At 36.7% G+C, this 21,766-nt stretch overlaps 1 protein-coding gene across 1 annotated transcript; it reads right to left on the reverse strand.

The window, feature by feature from the left end:
- Window positions 1-7,430: 7,430 nt before the first annotated feature.
- LOC117989669 (uncharacterized) lies at window positions 7,431-20,191 on the reverse strand. The gene is made up of 17 exons (XM_069504041.1): window positions 20,142-20,191; window positions 19,320-19,477; window positions 18,653-18,813; window positions 17,068-17,435; window positions 15,687-15,907; window positions 14,688-14,790; window positions 14,065-14,192; window positions 13,503-13,790; window positions 12,817-12,978; window positions 12,510-12,638; window positions 11,928-12,412; window positions 11,510-11,693; window positions 10,936-11,131; window positions 10,066-10,832; window positions 8,805-8,997; window positions 8,291-8,404; window positions 7,431-7,658 (listed from the first exon to the last, which is right to left on the reverse strand). The coding sequence occupies exons 1-17, from the start codon at window positions 20,182-20,184 to the stop codon at window positions 7,588-7,590; spliced, it is 3,771 nt and encodes a 1,256-aa protein (XP_069360142.1). The 5' UTR covers window positions 20,185-20,191; the 3' UTR covers window positions 7,431-7,587.
- Between the last annotated feature and the right edge of the window lie 1,575 nt (window positions 20,192-21,766).

Below are 21,766 nucleotides of genomic sequence, written 5' to 3' on the forward strand. Positions count from 1 at the left end.
GAAAAATCTTTAAATTGTCATCCACGCATCTACACCTAGGTATGTTATCCATGCATGATAAAAATATTATTTTAAAGCTTGGGATCTTTTGTTTGATATATTAATCGTCATCATCATCATGATCAACCCATCACCAGCTAACTACAGAGCGCGGGTATCCTCTCAGAGTGAGAAGGATTTTGGCCATAGTCTACCACGCTGGCCATGTGCGGATTGGTAGACTTCACACAAATTTGAGAACATTATGGAGAACTCTCAGGCATGCAGGTTTCCTCACGATGTTTTCCTTCACCGTTAAAGCAAGTGATATCACATAATTCCGAAAAGTTAGAGGTGCGTGCCCGGGATCGAACCCCCGATCTCCGATTAGAAGGCGGACGTCCTAACCACTAGGCTATCACTGCTTCGGATAATTTAATATAATGATCTAAAATAATAACTAAGTATTACATTTTGTATGATCCTGCAAATTAAAAAAAAAAGTTATAAAGTTTACTTTGAGTGGAGATTCTGTGGCCACGGAGTCTTAGGGTGAGATCTATAGAGCGCACTCTGACTTAGCTTAGACTTAAGACAGAGTTAAAACGAGACAGAGCTATACCTATACCTATCTCTCACATAAATCTGTCTCGTTTTCACTTAATCTTAAGTAACCATTAGCGACTCTGAGTACCGCGGTTAAAGCAAGTTCTATCATACTGCACCCATCAGTAATGTGGGAACACACACACACACACACAGACGAAGATAAATTGGGTAAGAAATAAGAATTACTCCCCGCACCCCGCAGTTTCCCGCACGCAAAGTAGTGGGGCGTGTCTTCGTGGATTGAACTATCTATAACTTGTATTTGAATTTAAAAAAAGAATGAGATTGTAATAAAATAAGAAATGAATAGTGTCTCAAAAACTTTTCTGGATAGCGACAAATAACAAGAGTTCATGCCACTTGTTCAAATTGATCGCCTACCTACTTTACGTACCTAGTGTTTAAACAACTTGGAATGAAAGAAACAAAACAAATATGGCAGAATTATAATAATTATTGACACAGACAGCAGCTTGCATTATATTTACATAAGTAAAAATTTTGCGCACATTATATAGACCTTGGCCTTGAAAGAAAATATTAACAATAATTATGTCTCATAATATCGGATTTTTGAGAGGGTATGGACGTCTTTTAGCGATGAATGAGTATTTCATTGGTTGGGACAACCCTCCACCTCCCATTGCCCACCAACCTGTCGGTTATATGTGCCGAATCGCGAGAGGGCGTTCGGTGGTTGCTCTTAGCGTTTTCTCGACTCCCTACAAATTATTTTGTCTCTTCCTTGTCCCTTATGCCAACTCTCCCCCCTTCGGGGCTAGACGTCACTAGCACAGCTGGGATCTCCGCTGCTGCTCCTCCGTGGTGCCGACCTGGCACCTGTACGCTCCGAGCCGCTTCGCCTCTTATGCCAATGGTGCGATTGTAGTTCCCCGCCGCCGCGCCGCTGTGACGAGGTCCGTGTTGAAGACCGGCCCCGCTTTCCCGCGTACGATCCCATCTAACATTGTAAATGTTGTAATAATCATAATACGTCTTGGATATCCAACACATATTAAACTTTAAGGATGTCTGGCAGGGGGTTGCCACTCGGAACAATTAGGCAAATGGCATGGAATCCTGATTAAAAAAAAAACTGAGTTTGCGTAGGGATATAAATTATATTATAGTTCGGTCAAAATAGACATTCAAGGTTACAAATAATTCGCACATGGCTAAAAATTGGTACGTTTTAACGTTGGGAAAATCGATATATAAATCATAATCATAATTTATTTATTTTGCTTAGATATGGTAAGTACATGTCTATTATTTACATGGGGTCTTAAAAAATAAGGAATCAGGAAGCATGGCGTGCAAAATTAATTGAACCCAGCATCTCATTTCAGCTTCGATGGGGACTTTCATAATTCATTGGTGTTATAATATATTCTATTCAATTCTAAACATTAATGAACCATTTTAATAAATAATTATGTGCATACTGTTTGTAAAATTGCTACTAAATTGCAAACATGCTAATGTTTAGGCCTTGTTGTTTGCATAATCGGTTATTATTGCGAGACCAATGTTAGGCAGTGGTCCAGCCGCCGCAGCCGGCGAGAAAACTACTAACTATCGGCGATTTTCTCTCAAGGAACGCACAATAAATTTACATTCCGTGTAAACGAAAGAGATGCATTAATATCAAAAGTTGCTCTCTGACCGTTCACACTGCCGGTGACGACTCGCTTTACTAGTGTTGTCGCTGAGCGACGAGCTTTCAAAAATAAACTTGCTCAGCGATATTCGTTCTCTCGCTTGAACACGTGTAATGCGCACGCAGGTTTGCACAGGACTGGAATATTTCAGATGGACCATTTACTGTGGATAAGATTTGTGTGACCTGCAAAACGGATTCTATGGATTTCAAATTTTATTAGAAAGAGACAATGACTTATTGGGAATAATAAATTCCTAAATAAAATAAATATTCTTTTATTTGGGACCATATCATAAACACAGTACTCAGTACAAACACAGAATCATACAGAAAACTGGCCAAGTCCGAGTCAGACTCGCGCACTGAGGGTTCCGTAATCGGGTATTTTAATCGACATTTTGCACGATAATTAAAAAACTACAATGCGTAAAAATAAATAAAAATCTGTTTTAGAATGTACAGATAAAGCCCTTTCATATGATATCCCACTTGGTATAGTAATCTTACTTTGAAAGTTTAAAATACTAACTGTTTATGAACACTTTTTTTTTTAAATGTAACTACAAATTCACAGTTTTCGGAATTATAAAGCCTCACATACACACCTCACCTCATATACAACATATACTTCTACTAGAAAACCTACCTACCTGCCAAATTTCATAATTCTAGGTCAAGTACCCTATAGGTTTTTTTGACAGACACGACAGACGGACAGACAACGAAGTGACCCTATAAGGGTTCCTTTTTTCCTTTTGAGGTACGGCACTCTAAAAAGGCAAAGGTATGTTCAAATATGGCATACAATGTTGATGATCATCACCATCATGATGACAGATTCGCTAAGAAAGGGACCGAGATGTAAAATATACTTATCTTTTACGACAAAAGATCTCGTGAATCGAATCCTGTCCATTTGCTTAACGAGGTGACATAAAAGGGGTGGGTCGGATGGATCCCATAAATTAGGAGATTTCTGCTGAACGCGCCATGGGTTCCCATGTAATGGCGGTGACGATCTATGGAAATTTAACGGTTAGATGGGGTGTTTTTAGATTGTGCCTATATTCGTATATTTAGAGCGGTTTCAGATAAGCATTTTCTAAAACCTATGTTTTTAAGGTTTCATACCCGAAAAGGGAAAAAATAACCTTTATAAGAATACTTCGTTGTACAGCTGTCTGTCACGTCTGTCAAAAAACCTATAGGGTACTTCCCGTTGACCTAGAATCATGATATTTTACAGGCCTTATAGCACAAGTGAAGGAAATGTTCGAAAACCATATTTATGACTAGCTTATTCCCGCGACTTCGTCCGCGTGGACTACACAAACTTCAAACCCTTATTTTACCGCCTTAGGGGTTGAATTTTCAAAAATCCTTTCTTAGCGGATGTCTACGTCATAATAGCTATCTGCATGCCAAATTTCACCCCGATCCGTCCAGTAGTTTGAGCTGTGCGTTGATAAATCAGTCAATCAGTCAGTTAGTCAGTCAGTCAGTCACCTTTTCCTTTTATATATTGATTGGATTTAGAAGATTGGTTGGTGATGGTGGCTCAAAATGGTCAATGTCCACTGAGATTTTTTCATTGACTTATATCATAGATTAATTATTGGTCTCGCTCCGCTCTACTAGATACCGCCCATCGATGATGTATGACTTATATATTGATTTTTTCCTGTATCATTTGTATGGAATTACAATATCATACTATAACCATCAGACAGAGCGCATCTTCTTTCCTTTCCGTTCCATAGTACAAACGTCTTCTTAATTTTCACTAAAAAAAATTCAATAAAATGATGACAAATCTGTAACATCAAATTAAGACAGAAATAGACAGCAATCAAGCGAAATGTCAATACAAAGATGTTACGACGTATTTATTTCTTAGGTTTATTGTTATTATTGTGTATTACTAATATTTCCTTTTGCTACGACTATTTATCGAATGAAGAGCTAAACCCTAAACAAGTTAATAGAAAAATTCGAGTTGATGGTAGAAAATCGAGAAGAAAATTTGATCGAAGGAATCAAGCACACATAGATGTAGCCAGCTTCATACAAAGTCCTGATGATTCTCCTTTGGATGAAAATCAAACTTATGAGCAATATAAACAGAATGTCAAGAGTCAAGATTATGGTAACTATGGGTCTTATGTCAATATAAACGATGAAGTCAATAAAGATACTAGGGAATATCCAAATTTGGATTCTGATAAAAACCTTGAAGTCAACATATTACATGCAAAACACTTTGTCCCTCAACATATTATGAATTTAAATGGACTATCTATGGATGAAATAAATTCTCCAAATATTGAAGTACATAAACAAGGAACTATTAAGCAATTTGATTTTCCATACAGTTCAAATGTCGAAAAGTTTTCACGGAAGGAAAAGAAATGGTGAGTAAAGATCGATTAACAAAAATAATGTTTATTTTAAAGTTTTTAAAAAGAAAAACTGACTGACTGGCTGATCTATCAACGCACAACTCAAACTACTGGATGGATCGGCCTGAAATTTGGCATGTAAATAGCTATTATGAAGTTGGCATCCGCTAAGAAAGAATTAAGGAGGAAAAAAATAATAAGGAAAAAAATAAGGATAAAAAAATATAGGAGTTTGAAAATTTGTGTAGTCCACGCGGATGAAGTCACAAGCATATGCTAGTAGACTATAAAATATTTTTGATTCATAGAATTTCTGGGTACTGTTGGTAATAAGTATGTCCGACTAGTTTGTGTAATGTGGGTACAGAACCCAGCAGATCACTAATTTATAGTTCGCATTACAACCTAAGGAACACGTCGGGCATACACCAATAAAAACCGAGCGTAATTACCGGCATTTCTTATATATAGTTATGACTCTGTCTTGTCATTCCCTGGCTTATTATGATAGTTTAGATTCTTAAATATTTTGCGAAAATGTTTTTGTAAATATGTAGTTCAAAACTTTAAACTAATTCTTTTTGTAAATAACTCAGATTAAAAAGTTATTTGGGCAATATAAATATTTACAGAAGCAAACCATGCACTTAATGCTTTGTCGTTTTTTTAGTGCCGGTTGGAAGAAAATGAAGTTTCCGTTTTTTTCCCATAACAATTCCAAAGAAAAAGTACAAGATAAATCGCCTGTAACAACTGAAAATAAAGGTAAAAAAGACAAAAAAAGAAGACTATTTGGCTTACGATCCAAGGGCTCCCATAAATTAAAGAAACAAAGTACGAGCGTACCAAAAACAACTATGGGTATCACGAATATTATCATGGCGAAATCTACAGAGGCTAACATTGATGCAGACAAAATCTTCAAAAGATCTTATTTCGAAAAACTGTGTCCTGCCTGTAAAAAAATGTTCTTTGGAAATTCAAAGTCAGGTGAAAGAGGTAAATCTTTAAATGGCATAATACATAATAGTAGACAATATTTCCAAAAAAAAGCTCATAATCCTCCAGCCCAAGAAAATAACAAATCACCTAATTTTGAAATGAAAAAAAATAGTTTGGAAAATAATTTTGATTTTGGAAATTCCATACAAGATCAGCACGCCTAACATGCGCACCACGAGAAAATTTTGTCTACGCATTTACTCGTCTTATTTGTATGAAAAAACACGAGATAATGCGTAGACAAAATTTTCTCGCGGGGCGCATGTTAGACCAACAGAGGTGGAAAAGAGATCTTGAGACGGTTGAGGGCAAACAAAAGAAGATTTTAGAAGAAACAGAAAAGTTGAAAGCGTATGGGTGAAGAATGAGGAAAAAAAGTAAATTAATAATATTGTTATCTCTTTAAGTAAGATTTTGAGTGTAGGTGTACAATGTTTCATAATAAATGAGTTTTAGAATTAAAATTATATTATATTTTTATGTTACGATTTTTTAAAGAATACTAGCCAGGTTAATTATGACTAATATTCCTCTTTTCTCTAAAATCTCCAAATAAGTGAAACGACAATAGTTTTTGATGAACTCATTGGCGCAGTGGTATATTCCGGATTCGATTTCTGGCGGGGGTTTGGAATTTTATAATTTCTAAATTTCTGGTCTGATGGGAGGCTTCGGCCGTGGCTAGTTACCACCATACTGGCAAAGCTGAGGCTTTGAGGCTCGTTGACACCATATAACAAATACCACCTCTGTCGTAGACTTCAAAAACCCCTAGAAATTTTGAGTTTCATGACCAATTACATAATTAGATACCCACGATTTCAAAAAGAGTTCCCACGGGATTTTTAAAAACCTAAATCCACGCGTACGAAGTCGCGGGCATCAGCTAGTTACAATATAATGGATCTTTTTTTCTTAATCTTTAATTAAAAAATTACACAATCACGTTTACTTAAAACTTTATTTGAATAAGTATACCCATTCACAATTTTATTGCAAAGACGGCGATAATAGCACATCACAATCAGTAGCCAAATTGATAAAGTTAGTAGCCAAATTGATAAAGTTAGTAGCCAAATTGATAAAGTTAATAGCCAAATTGATAAAGTTAGTAGCCAATTTGATAAAGTTAGTAGCCAAATTGATAAAGTTAGTAGCCAATTTGATAAAGTTAGTAGCCAAATTGATAAAGTTAGTAGCCAAATTGAAATAGCTTTTCAATAACTTCTATAGGATTACAATTTTTTTAACTTTACCTAAGTATAAATAATTTAAGTATAACATTAGGTTTGAAGAGACCAAATAATATATTATTATTTAAGCAAGCTTCACAACTTTACAAAATAATTAGTTACGAGTACGACGACAGTCAATTCATTAGTATATACAAGATGTAACTAGAACGCCAGTCAAAACTTACCGTTATTGTTATACTGCCAGACTAAATACAATCCAATACCACTAACCATTTGCCTCATTTTGTAGTTTTAGTAATTTAGTATTTTTCAAACTCGTAATATAAAGGTAGCGTGCAAAACTGGGGTCAATGCGGCATTGACTCCGAGTGGCCTACTTACGCAATGTTAGTTTACCTCAAGTGTCAGTCAGATGTTTTAATTGCAATATATCGTGAACTTTTACAAAATATGGGATATTTTTAATATTCTAGTAGGTAGGTAGGCACTATCACCTGTCTTCGTTTTTGCCAGCGTTCTGGATACACCCTGTAGTTCATTTCTGATGTTTGTGTAAAAATAAACCATAGTAAAACGAAAAAAACAGTTAAACAGTGATGTTCCCAAAGGTGCGTTTCTGCCGATCCACACTTGGCTAGTGTGGTGGACTATGGCTTAACCCATTCTTATTATGAGAGGAGACACGTGCTCAGTATAATATAGTATCAGTATGGTAAACCCATCCGTGCAAAATCGGGACTTAATAAAACTTAAAGTCTTTTGGATCCGAGTCGCATGCGACGCAAATTTTTTCCACCGTAAATGGTCCATCTGAAAGAGAAGATCATGTTTTATACGACTGTCCCAAAAATTAATAATATAATGTTTTCAGGGTGAATGTACGTATGTTTGTATACGTATGTGTTTGTATATCAGTACCCTTATTATAAATGCGAAAGTGTGTTGGTTTGTTGGTTTATTGGTTTGTTGGTTTATTGGTTTGTTGGTTTGCCCTTCAATCACGCCACAACGGTGCAACGGATTGACGTGATTTTTTGCATGGGTATAGATAAAGACCTGGCGAGTGACAGGCTTCTTTTTATCCCGGAAAATCAAAAAGTTCCCACGGGATTTTTGTAAAGCTAATTCCACGCGGACGAAGTCGCGGGTATCAGCTAGTAATATTATATATTTATGTGAGTTTATTTATTTTTGACGACCTCACTGGTGCAGTGGTAAGCGCTGTGGTCTTGTTGGTGGGTCGATTCCCGGCAGGGGTTTGGAATTTCATAATTTCTAAATTTCCGGTCTGCTCTGGTGGGAGACTTCGGCCGTAGCTAGTTACCACATTACCGGCACAGCCGTACCGCCGTACCGTAAGAAAGTGTTGGTTACAAATTCCAGAAGCATACATTAAAGGAGAAAAATAACAATAGTATTTTTTATGAAGATAAGCTTTATACCTATCTGGAACCACTGGGTGGTGGGTATTCCTGATTCCAGCCTCGCTAAGGATATTGCCTCCCTCAGAGCGAAAGCGATCACGATTCCCATACACGTAGCGGGCTCTCCCGTTGCTGTAAGCAATAACAAATCCATTGATTAATCGTAGAACAAATCAAAACAATAACAAATCTACCAATTAATCGCAGATCAAATCAAAACAATAACAAATCCATTGATTAATCGTTGAACAAATCGAAACAAAAACAAATTACCGATTAATCGTAGAACAAATCAAAACAATAACAAATCTACCAATTAATCATAGAACAATTTGAAACAATAACAAATCTACCGATTAATCGTAGGACAAATCAAAACAACAGCAAAGCATTGATTAACCATTTTTGAGGCATGAATGAAACCCCTTTTGTCTTATAATGTCCAAAGTCGGATGTTTCATTTAAAGTAGAGTGAACGGTGTGTGCATAATAACCTCTTAAATTAATCATGAAATATGACATGATCAGTAACCTTTTCCTCCAAGAATGGTCTCATTACTAAAGGACCGCCGTCGGAGGTACACCCTGAAGTCCTCTGGAATGTCCAGGGCTTGAGGGATCCAGTATTCCCAAGTGCGGTGGGTGAGCAGCTCTCCAGTGTCAGGTTGGTATTTCAAATTTTCACTTGTCCAGTAGCCGAGACCAAAAATAAAGGCTCCTTCAATCTACAAAACATTTATGTCTTCAAAAGTTTCTATCTATCTTTAAAAATATTATAATGTATGAATAAATATCCTATCGACCAAAATTAGGACATGTATAGAGCGGGAAATTCCAGTTGTTGCACTATATTATAAGGATATGACCAAAGCCTTTGATTTCATAGATCACAAAATTTTGTTAAGAAAATTATACTAAGTGCGAAGAACCGTGCTTGATCTATTTGAGTCTTATCTTACAGACAGATCACATATTACAGAAATAACAAGAATATGTCCTATTATTTCCCAATGCTTGCAATACGGCGTTCTACAGGGAAGCTTTTAAGGTCCACTAACATTTCTTGTGTACAATAGTTACCTACCCCAAGCAATATCACAATCAAAGGTCCTTTTCGCGGACGACTACACCATCATATTATATTATGAAGGGAGAAATGATATAACTATGTTGGAAATTTATACATCTATAATTGATTACTCGAGTAATAGACTGGTTTGACAAAAATAACTTAAATGTAAACATAAAAACACAAAACATAAAACACCCAACACACAACAAGAAACAGCGAAAATGTAGAAAAGCATATTCTGTCTGTCAATTAACATTTATAATAAGTCTCCAATGATATAAAGAAACTAACTATATTATGACCAATTTTAAAAAGTAGTTTCTTGGTCTGTACCCGTAGTATAAGATTTTACGTCTCACCAAACGTTGCTAGAATTCGAGAGTCGAAACACTACTGGGTTATAGTAAACTGGATCCTAAATGCCTTGTTTTAAAGCTCAAGTTTGTCTACACATCTACAGCCAGCGCTCTAAGTGGAAACGTTGCGAAATTAAAATCAGTGGCATTGAATTTCTGACTTCAATTCAAGGCTCTTTAGGTCCATTTTACTTTGATGTTATTTTGTTTCGATTCTCGAATTCTAGCAACGTTTCGTGAGACGTAAAATCTTATACTACGGGTACTGTGCTTATACGATCTTTAACGTAGCATTATATACAGCTAAATTATAGAATTATTATGGATAGTATTGTCTGATAAAAGATATGTAAAGCTAAACTTACTTGGCCAAGATCTATTTGAGGATTGACACTACGACCGGTATCTTCAATTAAATCAACCCGTAGGATTGTGTGTTCTCCTGTCAAAACATCAAGTTCAACTTCAGCCAATGTAACTCCATAAATATCATATTGTTGGGAGTCGTTCTGGGAAGTATAATAGTGGACTTGCAAGTCAACCTGCTGTCTATATGCTTCCTGTAACAAGTCCCTCCAAGAGGGATCATTCATCTGATTTCGTATGGGCGCAAGTCTTGCTAGAAGTTGTTCACAACATCTACGTACACCTATTCCCACATTTTGAGTTGTTACACTCGCTCCAGTGGCAATACAATTGGGAGAAATCATGGTATCATTGGGCTTGATCTGAATCTTGTCCACGGGCAATTTGAGGAAGTAAGCAGCAATTTGTATTGCCACAGTGTTTACTCCTTGACCCATTTCGATGCCACCGTGCGTTATAGACACAGTACCGTCATCGGGATAAACCGACATATTTATTTCTAAGTTTTGGAATCCAGCTGTGGGCCATCTCATCCAACTAAATCTTAAACCACGTTTTTTCCATCTGTTGTTTCTGTTAAATTCGTCGGTTGCAGTTTTCCTCTCTTCATATCCTGAGTTACTTTTCAATGTATCCATCAATTCTATCAAATCACTATGTCCTACTCTATCTAAGTTTTCTAAACGCACCTCGACCGCATCTAAGTTAAGTTCATATGATATACGCTCCATTACTAACTCGGCCATTGCTATTGCTTCTATTGTACCTAAAAAGAAAGATTATTCGTGACTTAAACAATACTTAACTTCATCTCAGATATTATGCGATGCTATTTCTTTAAAAATCGTATTTATTTTAAACTTTCTTACCAGGAGCTCGGACCCAGCTATTAGAAGTAGTATCTGTAACAAGATTATATCCCGCATGATCCCATCGTTCCTTTCTGTAGCAATTGTAGTAAGAATCGATGCCAAACTGCATGAGGTTTTCATTGTATACATAACCATTGTCACTAAATAGGTCATTTCTTAGATATTGAATTTCGCCTCTTGAGTTGACATGAACCTATTTGAAAAGAATAAATAATGGAGCTATTTTCATGTTCGAACGAAATCTAAATCTAGACTATTTACCAAAAAAATTATTTTTTATTACAGACTAACAAATTAATTTAAAAAAATGATCTTATTATAAACCGTGTAATTTTAATGGATGTTTTTCCCCAACAGAACGATGTACCCTTAGTAGTAATATCAAAGGATAGAAGCTATCGCAAGGTATACCTAATTGTTAATTTGAGGTAGCTTTCGAGTTTTGTTTTTTACAATCTGTAAATCTACCATAACCACTAATAATTATTATTTATAAATCGTTTGCACTAACAAGATATTATAATCATTTCGCTACAAGAAAGCATCCATCAAAATTTCGCGCTGTATTTACTTCATAGTTTCTTGAACAAGGCAGTCGTTTTCCCATTGATCTCATATTGACGTCAAGGGGTGTATTAAATCTGCAGGGTTGATTGAGCTTGTAAACTACCAGGGCACTAGCTACAGCCAGTTGTGCAGATCTGGTCAGTTTAAAACCGTAACCACCACCTAGTCGTCGGACGTAAACATCAATTCTGACAAAAAAATATAATTTTATTAATTTGCAGCAAATGTTTATTTGAATATAATTTTTTCCTACTTCTATTTCACTTCATCCGACACTACTTCTTTTACAGTATCAAAGATTGTATAAAAGGGTTTAGATATAGGTAACAACTTATGTCAATTAAGATAATTCCTTAATTAGAGGATAGAGTTTGCATCCTTTCATTTTCAAGGTATGGTGATAATCTTATAATTTAAAATACCTGTTCTCATCTACGTTCAGAACCCTTGCAGCAGCTTGCTGCACCAAGTCCATCCACTGAGTTGACGATACCAATTTGATTCCTTCTTCAGTAGGATAAGCTACACAAGCTAGAGTCTCCATAGTGAAAGCGTATTGTGAATAAATTGTGTCATCTGCGTTAATCACTTTTGTAATATCTGTCCCTCTATCAGTTGCTTGATATCGCACAAACTCAGAATACTTAGTAGGATCGTTTTTATTGATTTTTATATCAATAATCGGCTTTCTTACGTTAGCATATTCAACGTGTACTAATTCTGCTGCTTTCCTAGCTATGCTTTCACATTCAGCAACAATGACACCTATAGGTTGATCGTAGTATTTTACTGTGCCATTACAGAATAATTCTTCATTTCTTAAGTTAAATTTGTTAGGAGCTGGTATGAAGCTATTTACCCCTGGTATGTCTGCTGCTGAGTAGAATGCTACAACACCAGGTTCACTCTGCAATCCAAGAAAAAAAGCATCTCAACAAAGCCTTTTTTTAACTAAAAACATTTCGAAATCCGTGTTCATGTTGGTCTAAAATGTTTTGACTTACCAATGCAATTGAAGGATCAATTTTTGTTATAGTTCCAAGCGGAACTTTAGCCAGAACAAACTCCAGGAACACTTCTCCTGGGAGAGATGGGGTATCGTCAGTATATTTAGCTTCCCCCGCACATTGTATCTAGAACAATATCACTGTATCACACAAGGAATAGGAGGCTTATTTTGCTGTCGTGGAGCCATTGCATTCAGGCAGCGCAAGACCGTAATTTATGGAAGTCCCTACAAGAGACTAATGTCCAGCCGTGAACGTCTATGTTGTTAGGTTGACGATAATGATGATGACTGATTGTACTTACCAAGCCATCAATCTTTGGTATTGGTTCATTGACTGGCCAGACGGACGGATTTGTTTCGAACACCTGAAGACTTTTGGACACTGGTCTTGTTTCTTTTAAATCGATGGCTCCAGAGCAATAAACTGGGCTCAGAATATGAGGAGGGCACAACTCCAAAAGTCCCTGAAATTGATGAAATCGAATTAAACATGAAATTCAAGAAGAATCTAAAAATTATCTAAAAAGAAAAGCTGACTGACTGACTGACTGATTGATCTATCAACGCACAGCTCAAACTACTAGACGGGTCGGGCTGAAATTTGGCATACAGATAGCTATTATAACTTAGACATCCATCAAGAATCATTTTTAGCGGAATAGTAGAAATCCTTTCTTAGCAGATTTCTACGTTGTAATCTATCTACACGCCTTTTAGTCCTATTCATCCAGTAGTTTGAGCTGTACGTTGATAGATCAGTCAGTCAGTCACTTTTCCTTTTATATATTTAGATCTCTCTCTCCAGTCGTTCCTTCATTGCTGAAGATCGTGGTCCTGGCAAACTTCCCTCGAATGGATTATATGTTTCCACCGGCTTCTGTTGGTGGCCATTTTCACTATGTGATAAAATCCACACCTGCTGGATCCCTTTAAAACTGGTCTGACCACCTATATATATTAACATGATGATACTTAAATCGAACTCTACCTTGTAAAAGAGCCCCAAGGATACTTGTCGCTTGTACGCAATGGGTGGGTCAAGCAAATCATTCACGAACACAAGCTCCTTCTGCAGTATATCCAGAGCACCTTGCAGAGTTTCATTAGTGAACAGCTCTTTACCCTTCAGATACCGCTCAGTTTGGTACGCACGGGTGATGGTGACGGAGAGACCACTGTATACAATTCTGCTGTCTATAACCATGGACTTCTCATCTATTTTGTAGAGGAAACCAGCGTGGACGAGAGCGTGGGCGTTCTGGGAACGTGCCTGTATCTGAAATCAAACTCACGTAAATAATTAATTATGATTAATCTTATTTAACCTTTGCCTTGTAATATTATGAACCTATGGAAAGTAGGAAATTACGCAGATTAAACATTTTCTAATCAAACATCACAAAAAGATTCTACTGTTTTTTTAAGTTTCTAGCCCCAGCGGGGATGTGCCTTGATAGACCAAACTTTTTATTATTGTACAGTTTAACTTATTAAGGATGTCAGTTGAGTTATGTTTGGAAGTTTTTTATTGTTCTTTGATAAGTATTTACCTTGAACGTTACTACTTTGTTTTCCAAGCTCAATGGCGGTAAAAGGATATTCAAAATAATTTTTCCCCTCATATCTTCAACGAGGAATTCTTGCATTGTTAAAACTTTCTTTTGGTCAGGACCAGTTACTACAAACAAGTAAGGTATATTGACATTTGTTTTTTACTCTCTATCATTATCATTAACAAATGCTTACAAAAATAGCATAACAGAAATAACAAAAAATAAAATAACAAAGACAACAAACAATAAAGTCACAGAAAAATAAAGCAATAGCAAAAAAATAGACGATGATTGTTACTATCGATAATTAACTGAATATTAGAAGCAGGCGTTACTTTGTGGAAGTTCATGACATACAAGGTTCCAAAAGCTCTGTATGGTGCAACGTGCAGCATGCAATATACCCGCGCAAACAAAATGCACCATCACCACCACGCAACATCCCACAACGCCACACAAATATTTTATTTGAGTGTGTTTTGAAGAATTTGCATAGTGTACCTATTTCAATTGTTTTAGATTATAACTTCGTTTGTGTAATAATTGACGAGGCCTTGAAGTTGTACCTATCCCAAAATACTCCAACGTGCACTATTCTCCAGTATATTTTACTAACTTACGTATGGTCACCATCGCACCAACAGTTTCAAAAAGTAGAAATACATCTGATTTAAAGTCAGAATGTTGAATCTTTAGAAACAAATTTCCAGCCACAGTAGCTAACTAAAAATAGAAGCTTATAAAGAAATAAACTAATATAGCATAATATACAAAATAGAGTATGAAAAATAATAATAGACTCGTAGTTTTATAAATTAATAAAGAAACAAAATGACAGAGTCAATGGAGATTGACAGAAGTAAAAATTTAAAACTATGAAATAACTATGAACCTAGAAATCAGCTTAGCTAATTAAGAATTCATTTCTTCTGTGGAAACAACAGTGGTTTTTTTTGGATCCTCAAAATAATTGTTATAGTAGGTATCAAAAATTAAAATCTCATAATTTTTAGGGTTCCGTACCTCAAAAGGAAAAACGGAACCCTTATAGGATCACTTAGTTGTCTGTCTGTCAAGAAACCTACAGGGTACTTCCCGTTGACCTAGAATCATGAAATTTGGCAGGTAGGTAGATCTTATAGCTGACATTTGGGGAAAAATCTGAAAACCGTGAATTTAGGGTTAGATCACACAAAAAAAATTAAATTGTGGTCATGAACTAATAATTAGTATTTTCAACTTTCAAAGTGAGTGACTATATCAAATGGGGTATCATATGAAAGGTCTTCACCTGTACATTCTAAAACAGATTTTCATTTATTTTTATGCATCGTAGTTTTTGAATTATCGTGCAAAATGTCGAAAAAATACGACTGTAGTACGGAACCCTAATTGCGCGAGCCTGACTCGCACTTGGCCGGTTTTTAACTAATAGTTTTGTTTTACGTCTAATGCACTTCAAGCACTTTAAACATTAGCATGTCAATGACGCGATCGAAGTTTTTATCCATCACCAAATCGCCTCACGCACTTATCTTTTTATTTCAAAAATACGGTAAACTGAAAACAGATGAAGAAAGATTTATAAACTCCTCAAAAGTACCATTTAAAATACTTACGTTTCTGACAGTGACATGGGCTACTTTCTCTAAATGATTACTTAATACTAGGAGATAATTGAAACCGTCGTAACTAGATAGAGCTTTAAATATTTCTAAAGCCTCAACCAGTAAGTTTCCACCTCCAAGTACCAGGTTCTGGTCTCTATAATGACCTTTAAGCTCCGCCACACCACTGATATCTATTAATAGTTTGGGATATTCTATTATTGGATATACTCCTGAAAGTAAACAAAAAAAAAATATAAAAAAGTTTAATAATACCAAAAAATATTATTTCAGTACATATTGTTCATATTATGACAGTTGGTTCCGGTTCTTAAGTCAGTAGTGAGTCTAAGTTAACCTAAGAGTCGAAATCTCGTTCTTTTAATCGAGTTTTATGCGGTAGGATTGTTGATTGCTTATTAATTTTACTTTGTGCACCATCCCGCGCTCTGGTCATACTAAAGTTTGCCTGTAAGAGATTTCTTTAGCACATAAGGCCAGCTTTGCACCCTCTTGTATAGTTTCTTCTGTATCTTTTATAGTTGGTTTTCCTGACTTATAATATTATACTAGCCGATGCCCGCGACTTCGTACGCGTGGATTTAGGTTTTTAAAAATCCTGTGGGAACTCTTAAATTTTCCGGGATAAAAAGTAGCCTATGTCCTTCCCCGGGTTGCAAATTACCTCTGTACCAAATTTCGTCAAAATCGGTTGAACGGTTGAGCCGTGAAAAGCTAGCAGACAGATAGACATACAGACAGACACACTTTCGCATTTATAATATTGCTAGATGATGCCCGCGACTTCACCCGCGTAGATTTAGGTTTTTTTAAATCCCGTGGAAACTCATTAATTTTCCGGGATAAAAAGTAGCCTATGTCCTTCCCCGGGATGCAAGCTACCGCTGTACCAAATTTCGCCAAAATCGGCGGTTGGGCCTTGAAACAGACAGACGGACAGACAGACAGACACACTTTCGCATTTAAAATATTAGTATGGATAATAATAATAATAATATATAATATATTATGTTTGTGTGTGCAATTAATATTTAAAAAAAAGAATCAGTACCTTTATTATAAATGCAAAAGTGTGTTTGTTTGTTGGTTTGTTGGTTTGTCCTTCAATCATGTTGCAACGGTGCAACGGATTGACGTGATTTTTTGCATGGGTATAGGTAACAAACTGGAGAGTGACATAGGCTACTTTTTATCCCGGAATATCAAAGAGTTCCCACGGGATTTTAAAAAACCTAATTCCATGTGGACGAAGTCGCGGGCATCAGCTTAGTTACTAATAACTTTGGGAAAGTCTGGTTTTATTTTTTTGAATATTAAAAATGGTAAGCTTGCTATTTTTACGCAAAATTTAAGATAAGATAACATAGATCACCTTTTCCTGTGTTCCCATGAACCAGCATGTAAGATTTCGTTCCTTTTTCCTGCCATATGCTAAATACATCAGCCAAAGTCTCTACTCTATAAAAGTCTCTATCGTCACATAGTTGTATATGTAGCACTTGATTATGTTTGGGAACGATGCACCAATCCGCATGTTCACATTTGGACCCCGTACATACGTCTCCAGACTTCTTACATATGTTCAAATCTTCAATGTCCAATATGTCACTGGGTTTGGGAGCATCGGAGGCGAACGTCTTGAATGCCTCCAATATTGGTCTGTATCCTGTGCATCTGCACAGATTGCTTCCTATGGCTCTCTCTATTTCTCGCATTGTGCGTGGTTTTTCTTTCAAATAGCTGAAAGAAAATTCACATAATATTCTGTGATACTAAAGTCACTACCACTACCCATATTATGAATACGAAAGTGTGTCTGTTTGTTGGTTTATTGGTTTGTCCTTCAATCACCGTGGAGAAACGAATCAACGTGATTTTTTGCGTGGATATAGTTAAAGATCTAGAGAATGACATAAGCTACTTTTTAATCCGGAAAATCAGAGTTTCCACAAGGTTTTAAAAACCAAAATCCACACGGACAAAGTCACGCGCATCAGTTATTAGTAACATACATATGAATTTATTGTTAGATTAATTAGCACGGAACGCTTTTGTATATAATTTCGCTAATTATATATAACTATATTACATTACAAATGAGCCCCTAAGCGGTGAAACGCTCTTCCGGTGATGGAGTTTCTCAACAGGTAGTATTAAAACAAGTGAAAATAAATTCATAACATAGGTTTCCATTTTATTAATTATGTACTAGCTGATGCCCCCGCGACTTCGTCCGCGTGGAATTGGGAATTTTAAAAATCCCGTGGGAACTCTTTGATTTTCCGTGATTAAAGTAGCCTATGTCACTCTCCAGGTCTTTATCTATAGGTACCTACCCATGCAAAAAAAAACGTAAATCCGTTGCACCGTTGCGACGTGATTGAAGGACAAACCAACAAACAAACACACTTTCGCATTTATAATAAGGGTACTGACAGCATATACGAGTATTAATTCCATTAAAGCCAAGCCATGTCACTAGAAGAATGTTAAATAAGTATGCATGTGGAAGGAAAAAAGAGGAGAGGACGACCAAAGAAAAGGTGGATGGATTGCGTGAAAGAGGATATGCGTGAAAAAGGCGTGGATAATACGTTGACGGATGACAGAAGGGAGTGGAAGAAAAATACATGTTGTACCGACCCCACGCAGCGTGGGATAAGGTAAGGAAGAACAAGATAGGTTTCCATTTACAAATATCTCATCGTGGTTGCTCATCTTTTTAGATTAGGCCCCCTTGTCATCATGCACAAACCTATTTTTTTTGTTTATTTTTTTAGAAAACAAACAGCTAAACATATTACATATTTAATCTAGAAATTTCAGTAAGCCAGTGAAGTTTTCACAAAAAAATAAATTTATAATTACTAATTCCTACATATCCCGATTTTTAAACGAATAAAGGCTAAGGTTCTCCTTGGATTATTCAAATGAAGTAATGTAGTCAGTCAGTTCACCTGTATATGTTCATGATCATCCCCGGTGAGCAGTACCCGCACTGGGAGCCGCCTTTCTCCGCCAGTGTGCTCTGCAGCGGGTGGTAGCCCTCCAAGCGGTTCCCCACCTTCTCTATTGTCGTGATGTTCCAGTCCTGACATGATGTTATCATGACCATGCACTGAAATTAACGATTGTTTTTGTTTTACAAGGTTACACGTTAGTTTATTGATGCATCGGAGCTCGAAGTGACGACGCATGTACTTTTTTTAAAAAGAAGAATAGGTAGCAAACGAGCAAGCAGGCCACCCAATGTTAAGTGATTACCGCCGCCCACGAAGATTTGCAGTACCATAGGAACCGCCAATGCCTTTCAGGAATTTGTTGGTCCGCCCCTTGAATAACCCTATGTTGTAATCTGATGGGAACATCGCCGAAGGGAGTTGATTCCACAGTTCGCATGTGCGTGAAAAAAACGATCTGCACAACGGGCGGTCGAAGTACACCAGGTACCCAGGTGGTGAGGGTGAAATTGCCTTCAGTGGCGTGCGGTGCAGTTGTAGAAAAAGGAGGGTGGAATGAGGCAAATTCGATTCAGAGCACTCCCCATTATAAAGGCGATAGAACACGCAAAGAGCGCTTACGTCTCTGCGGTGCACCAGGATTTCCAACGAGCCAGATACTTACAGAATTAATGCCCTGAGGTGGTTCTCCGTGGCGCTTAACGACGCTTATGATGCAGGCGCCGCATCCTGCCTCCAGGCATTTGTACTTGGTGCCTCGGAGCTCGAGGTGACGACGAAGGTAGTCCAGAAGTGTTGTATCGGACCTCACCTCACAACCAACTAAAAACTCATACATGTTACTATTGTCAGTGGAAACATAAAAAGGAAAAATTAACATGGTCTGTTATCCAAATAAATAAAATGAAAAGGTGACTGACTGACTGACTGATCTATCAACGCACAGCTCAAACTACTGGACGGATCGGGCTGAAATTTGGCATGCAGATAGTTATTATGACGTAGGCACGGCTCGCCACGGATCTCCACATTTCTGATTTAATCACGTAGTCGTAGAAAACTCCAAGCATAGCTCTCTCTCTCTCTCTTTCTCTGAGTGACTCTCAGCTTTCTTATGAGACAAAGATAAAGAGGAATAAACTATACACTTGCTTGGAGTTTCTCTACGTGATCAAATCAGAAATGAGGACATCCGTAGGAGAACTAGAGTAACCGACATAGCTCAACGGGTTGCGAAGCTGAAGTGGCAATGGGCAGGGCACATAGTTCGTACAACCGATAGACGTTGGGGTCCCAAGGTGCTGAAATGGCGACCTCGCATCGGAAGACGCAGTGTTGGAAGACCCCCGACTAGCTGGACGGATGACATCAGACGAGTCGCACAGGCGGCGCAAGACCGTGGCGTGTGGAAGTCCCTACAAGAGACCTATGCCCAGCAGTGGACGGATGATGATGATGATAATGATGATGATGAAACTATACACACCCGAATGCTTAACGCCGTTAACTGAAAACTGGACTCTGTTCATGATCACGTCTTACATGAGACTGAATACCTACATGTAATATGGAAAGATTCCAAGAAGTTATAATATATAGGTTCTGAGGTATACTTATTATATTATATTATTAACATGTCTCGCACTAATGGCTAGCCGGTTGCAAACAACACGGCCTAAACATTAATATATCATTACTTGCAATTTATTTGTAACTAGCTGATGCCGGCGACTTCGTCTGCGTGGGATTAGGTTTTTTAAAAATTCCGTGGGAACTCTTATTTTCCGGGATAAAAAGTAGCATATGTCACTCTGCAGGTCTTTATGTATACCCAGTGGCGTGCAGGTCATAGAGGCATAAATGCACTGCTTACCCCAGTTTTTAGCTCAATGCATATTTTTCATTATAACCTGCCAGTGAACAGGTTCCTACTTAACTAGTGCCTACCCTGGCTTCAAGCCCTGTGCCCATACAAAAAATCACGTCAATCCGTTGCACCGTTGCGACGTGATTGAAAAACCAACAAACCAATAAACCAACAAACAAACACACTTTTGCATTTATAATAAGGGTACTGATTCTACAAAGAGTATGCTATATAATTATGTATGTAGTCCGGTATGAATTGAAATCCATCCATATCTAGGTACTAATATTATATAATGTGAAAGTCTGTCTGTACTTTTTGTTACCTTTTCATGACAAGTTCATATGTCAAATGATTCATATATCCCTAGGGGTAAAATAGGAGTTTGAAATTTGTGCAGTCGACGTGTCTATACTAATACTAGCTTATGCCCGCGACTTCGTACGCGTGGATTTAGGTTTTTAAATATCCCGTGGGAATTCTTTGTTTTTTTTTATTTTTTTTTATTTTTTTTTTGTAATCAACAGCGATATATACAATATAATTTTACATAATAACATACTGAAAATAAGGCCAAATAGGATTACAATTTTTTACAGATTACTTAAATAGATATTAAATATAAATTTATAACAGTACGTTTGATAATTTAAACAAGCTTTACAATAATATAATAATATGAAAATATAAAAGTCAATTAACTAGTAAAAATACCTAGTAGGTGACAACATACAACATATGTGTGTGTGTGTGTATGTGTGTCTGTGTGTGTGTAGGTGTGTGTTTGTGTGTGGGAGAGAGAGTATGCGTGAGTGCGTGCTTGTGGGTTATGATATTATGCGGATTTATGTACTATTATAGATACTAGTATAATTATTATCAGTTACATATTATTATTTTTCCGATGCAGTTTAATTATTTCCTTTTTTAATTGCATTTTGGACAGGTGAAAAAGGTCGAAGTCTGAGTAAATTTTATTATAGGTTCCCGCCATTATATTATAGGTTTTTCCGGGATAAAAAGTAGCCTATGTCCCTCTCCAGGGATAAAACTATACCCCATGCAGAAAATCACGTCGATCCGTTGTTCCGTTGCGTCGTGATTGAAGGACAAACCAATAAACCAACAAACCAACAAACAAACACACCTTCGCATTTATAATAAGGGTACTTACTGATTATAAAAAACAAATCATATTATATTCTCTCATTTATTTACATGTCTAATATATATTTTTTAATTTA

This window comes from Maniola hyperantus, chromosome 16 (genome assembly GCF_902806685.2).
Source record: "Maniola hyperantus chromosome 16, iAphHyp1.2, whole genome shotgun sequence".
Classification (NCBI taxonomy): domain Eukaryota; kingdom Metazoa; phylum Arthropoda; class Insecta; order Lepidoptera; family Nymphalidae; genus Maniola; species Maniola hyperantus.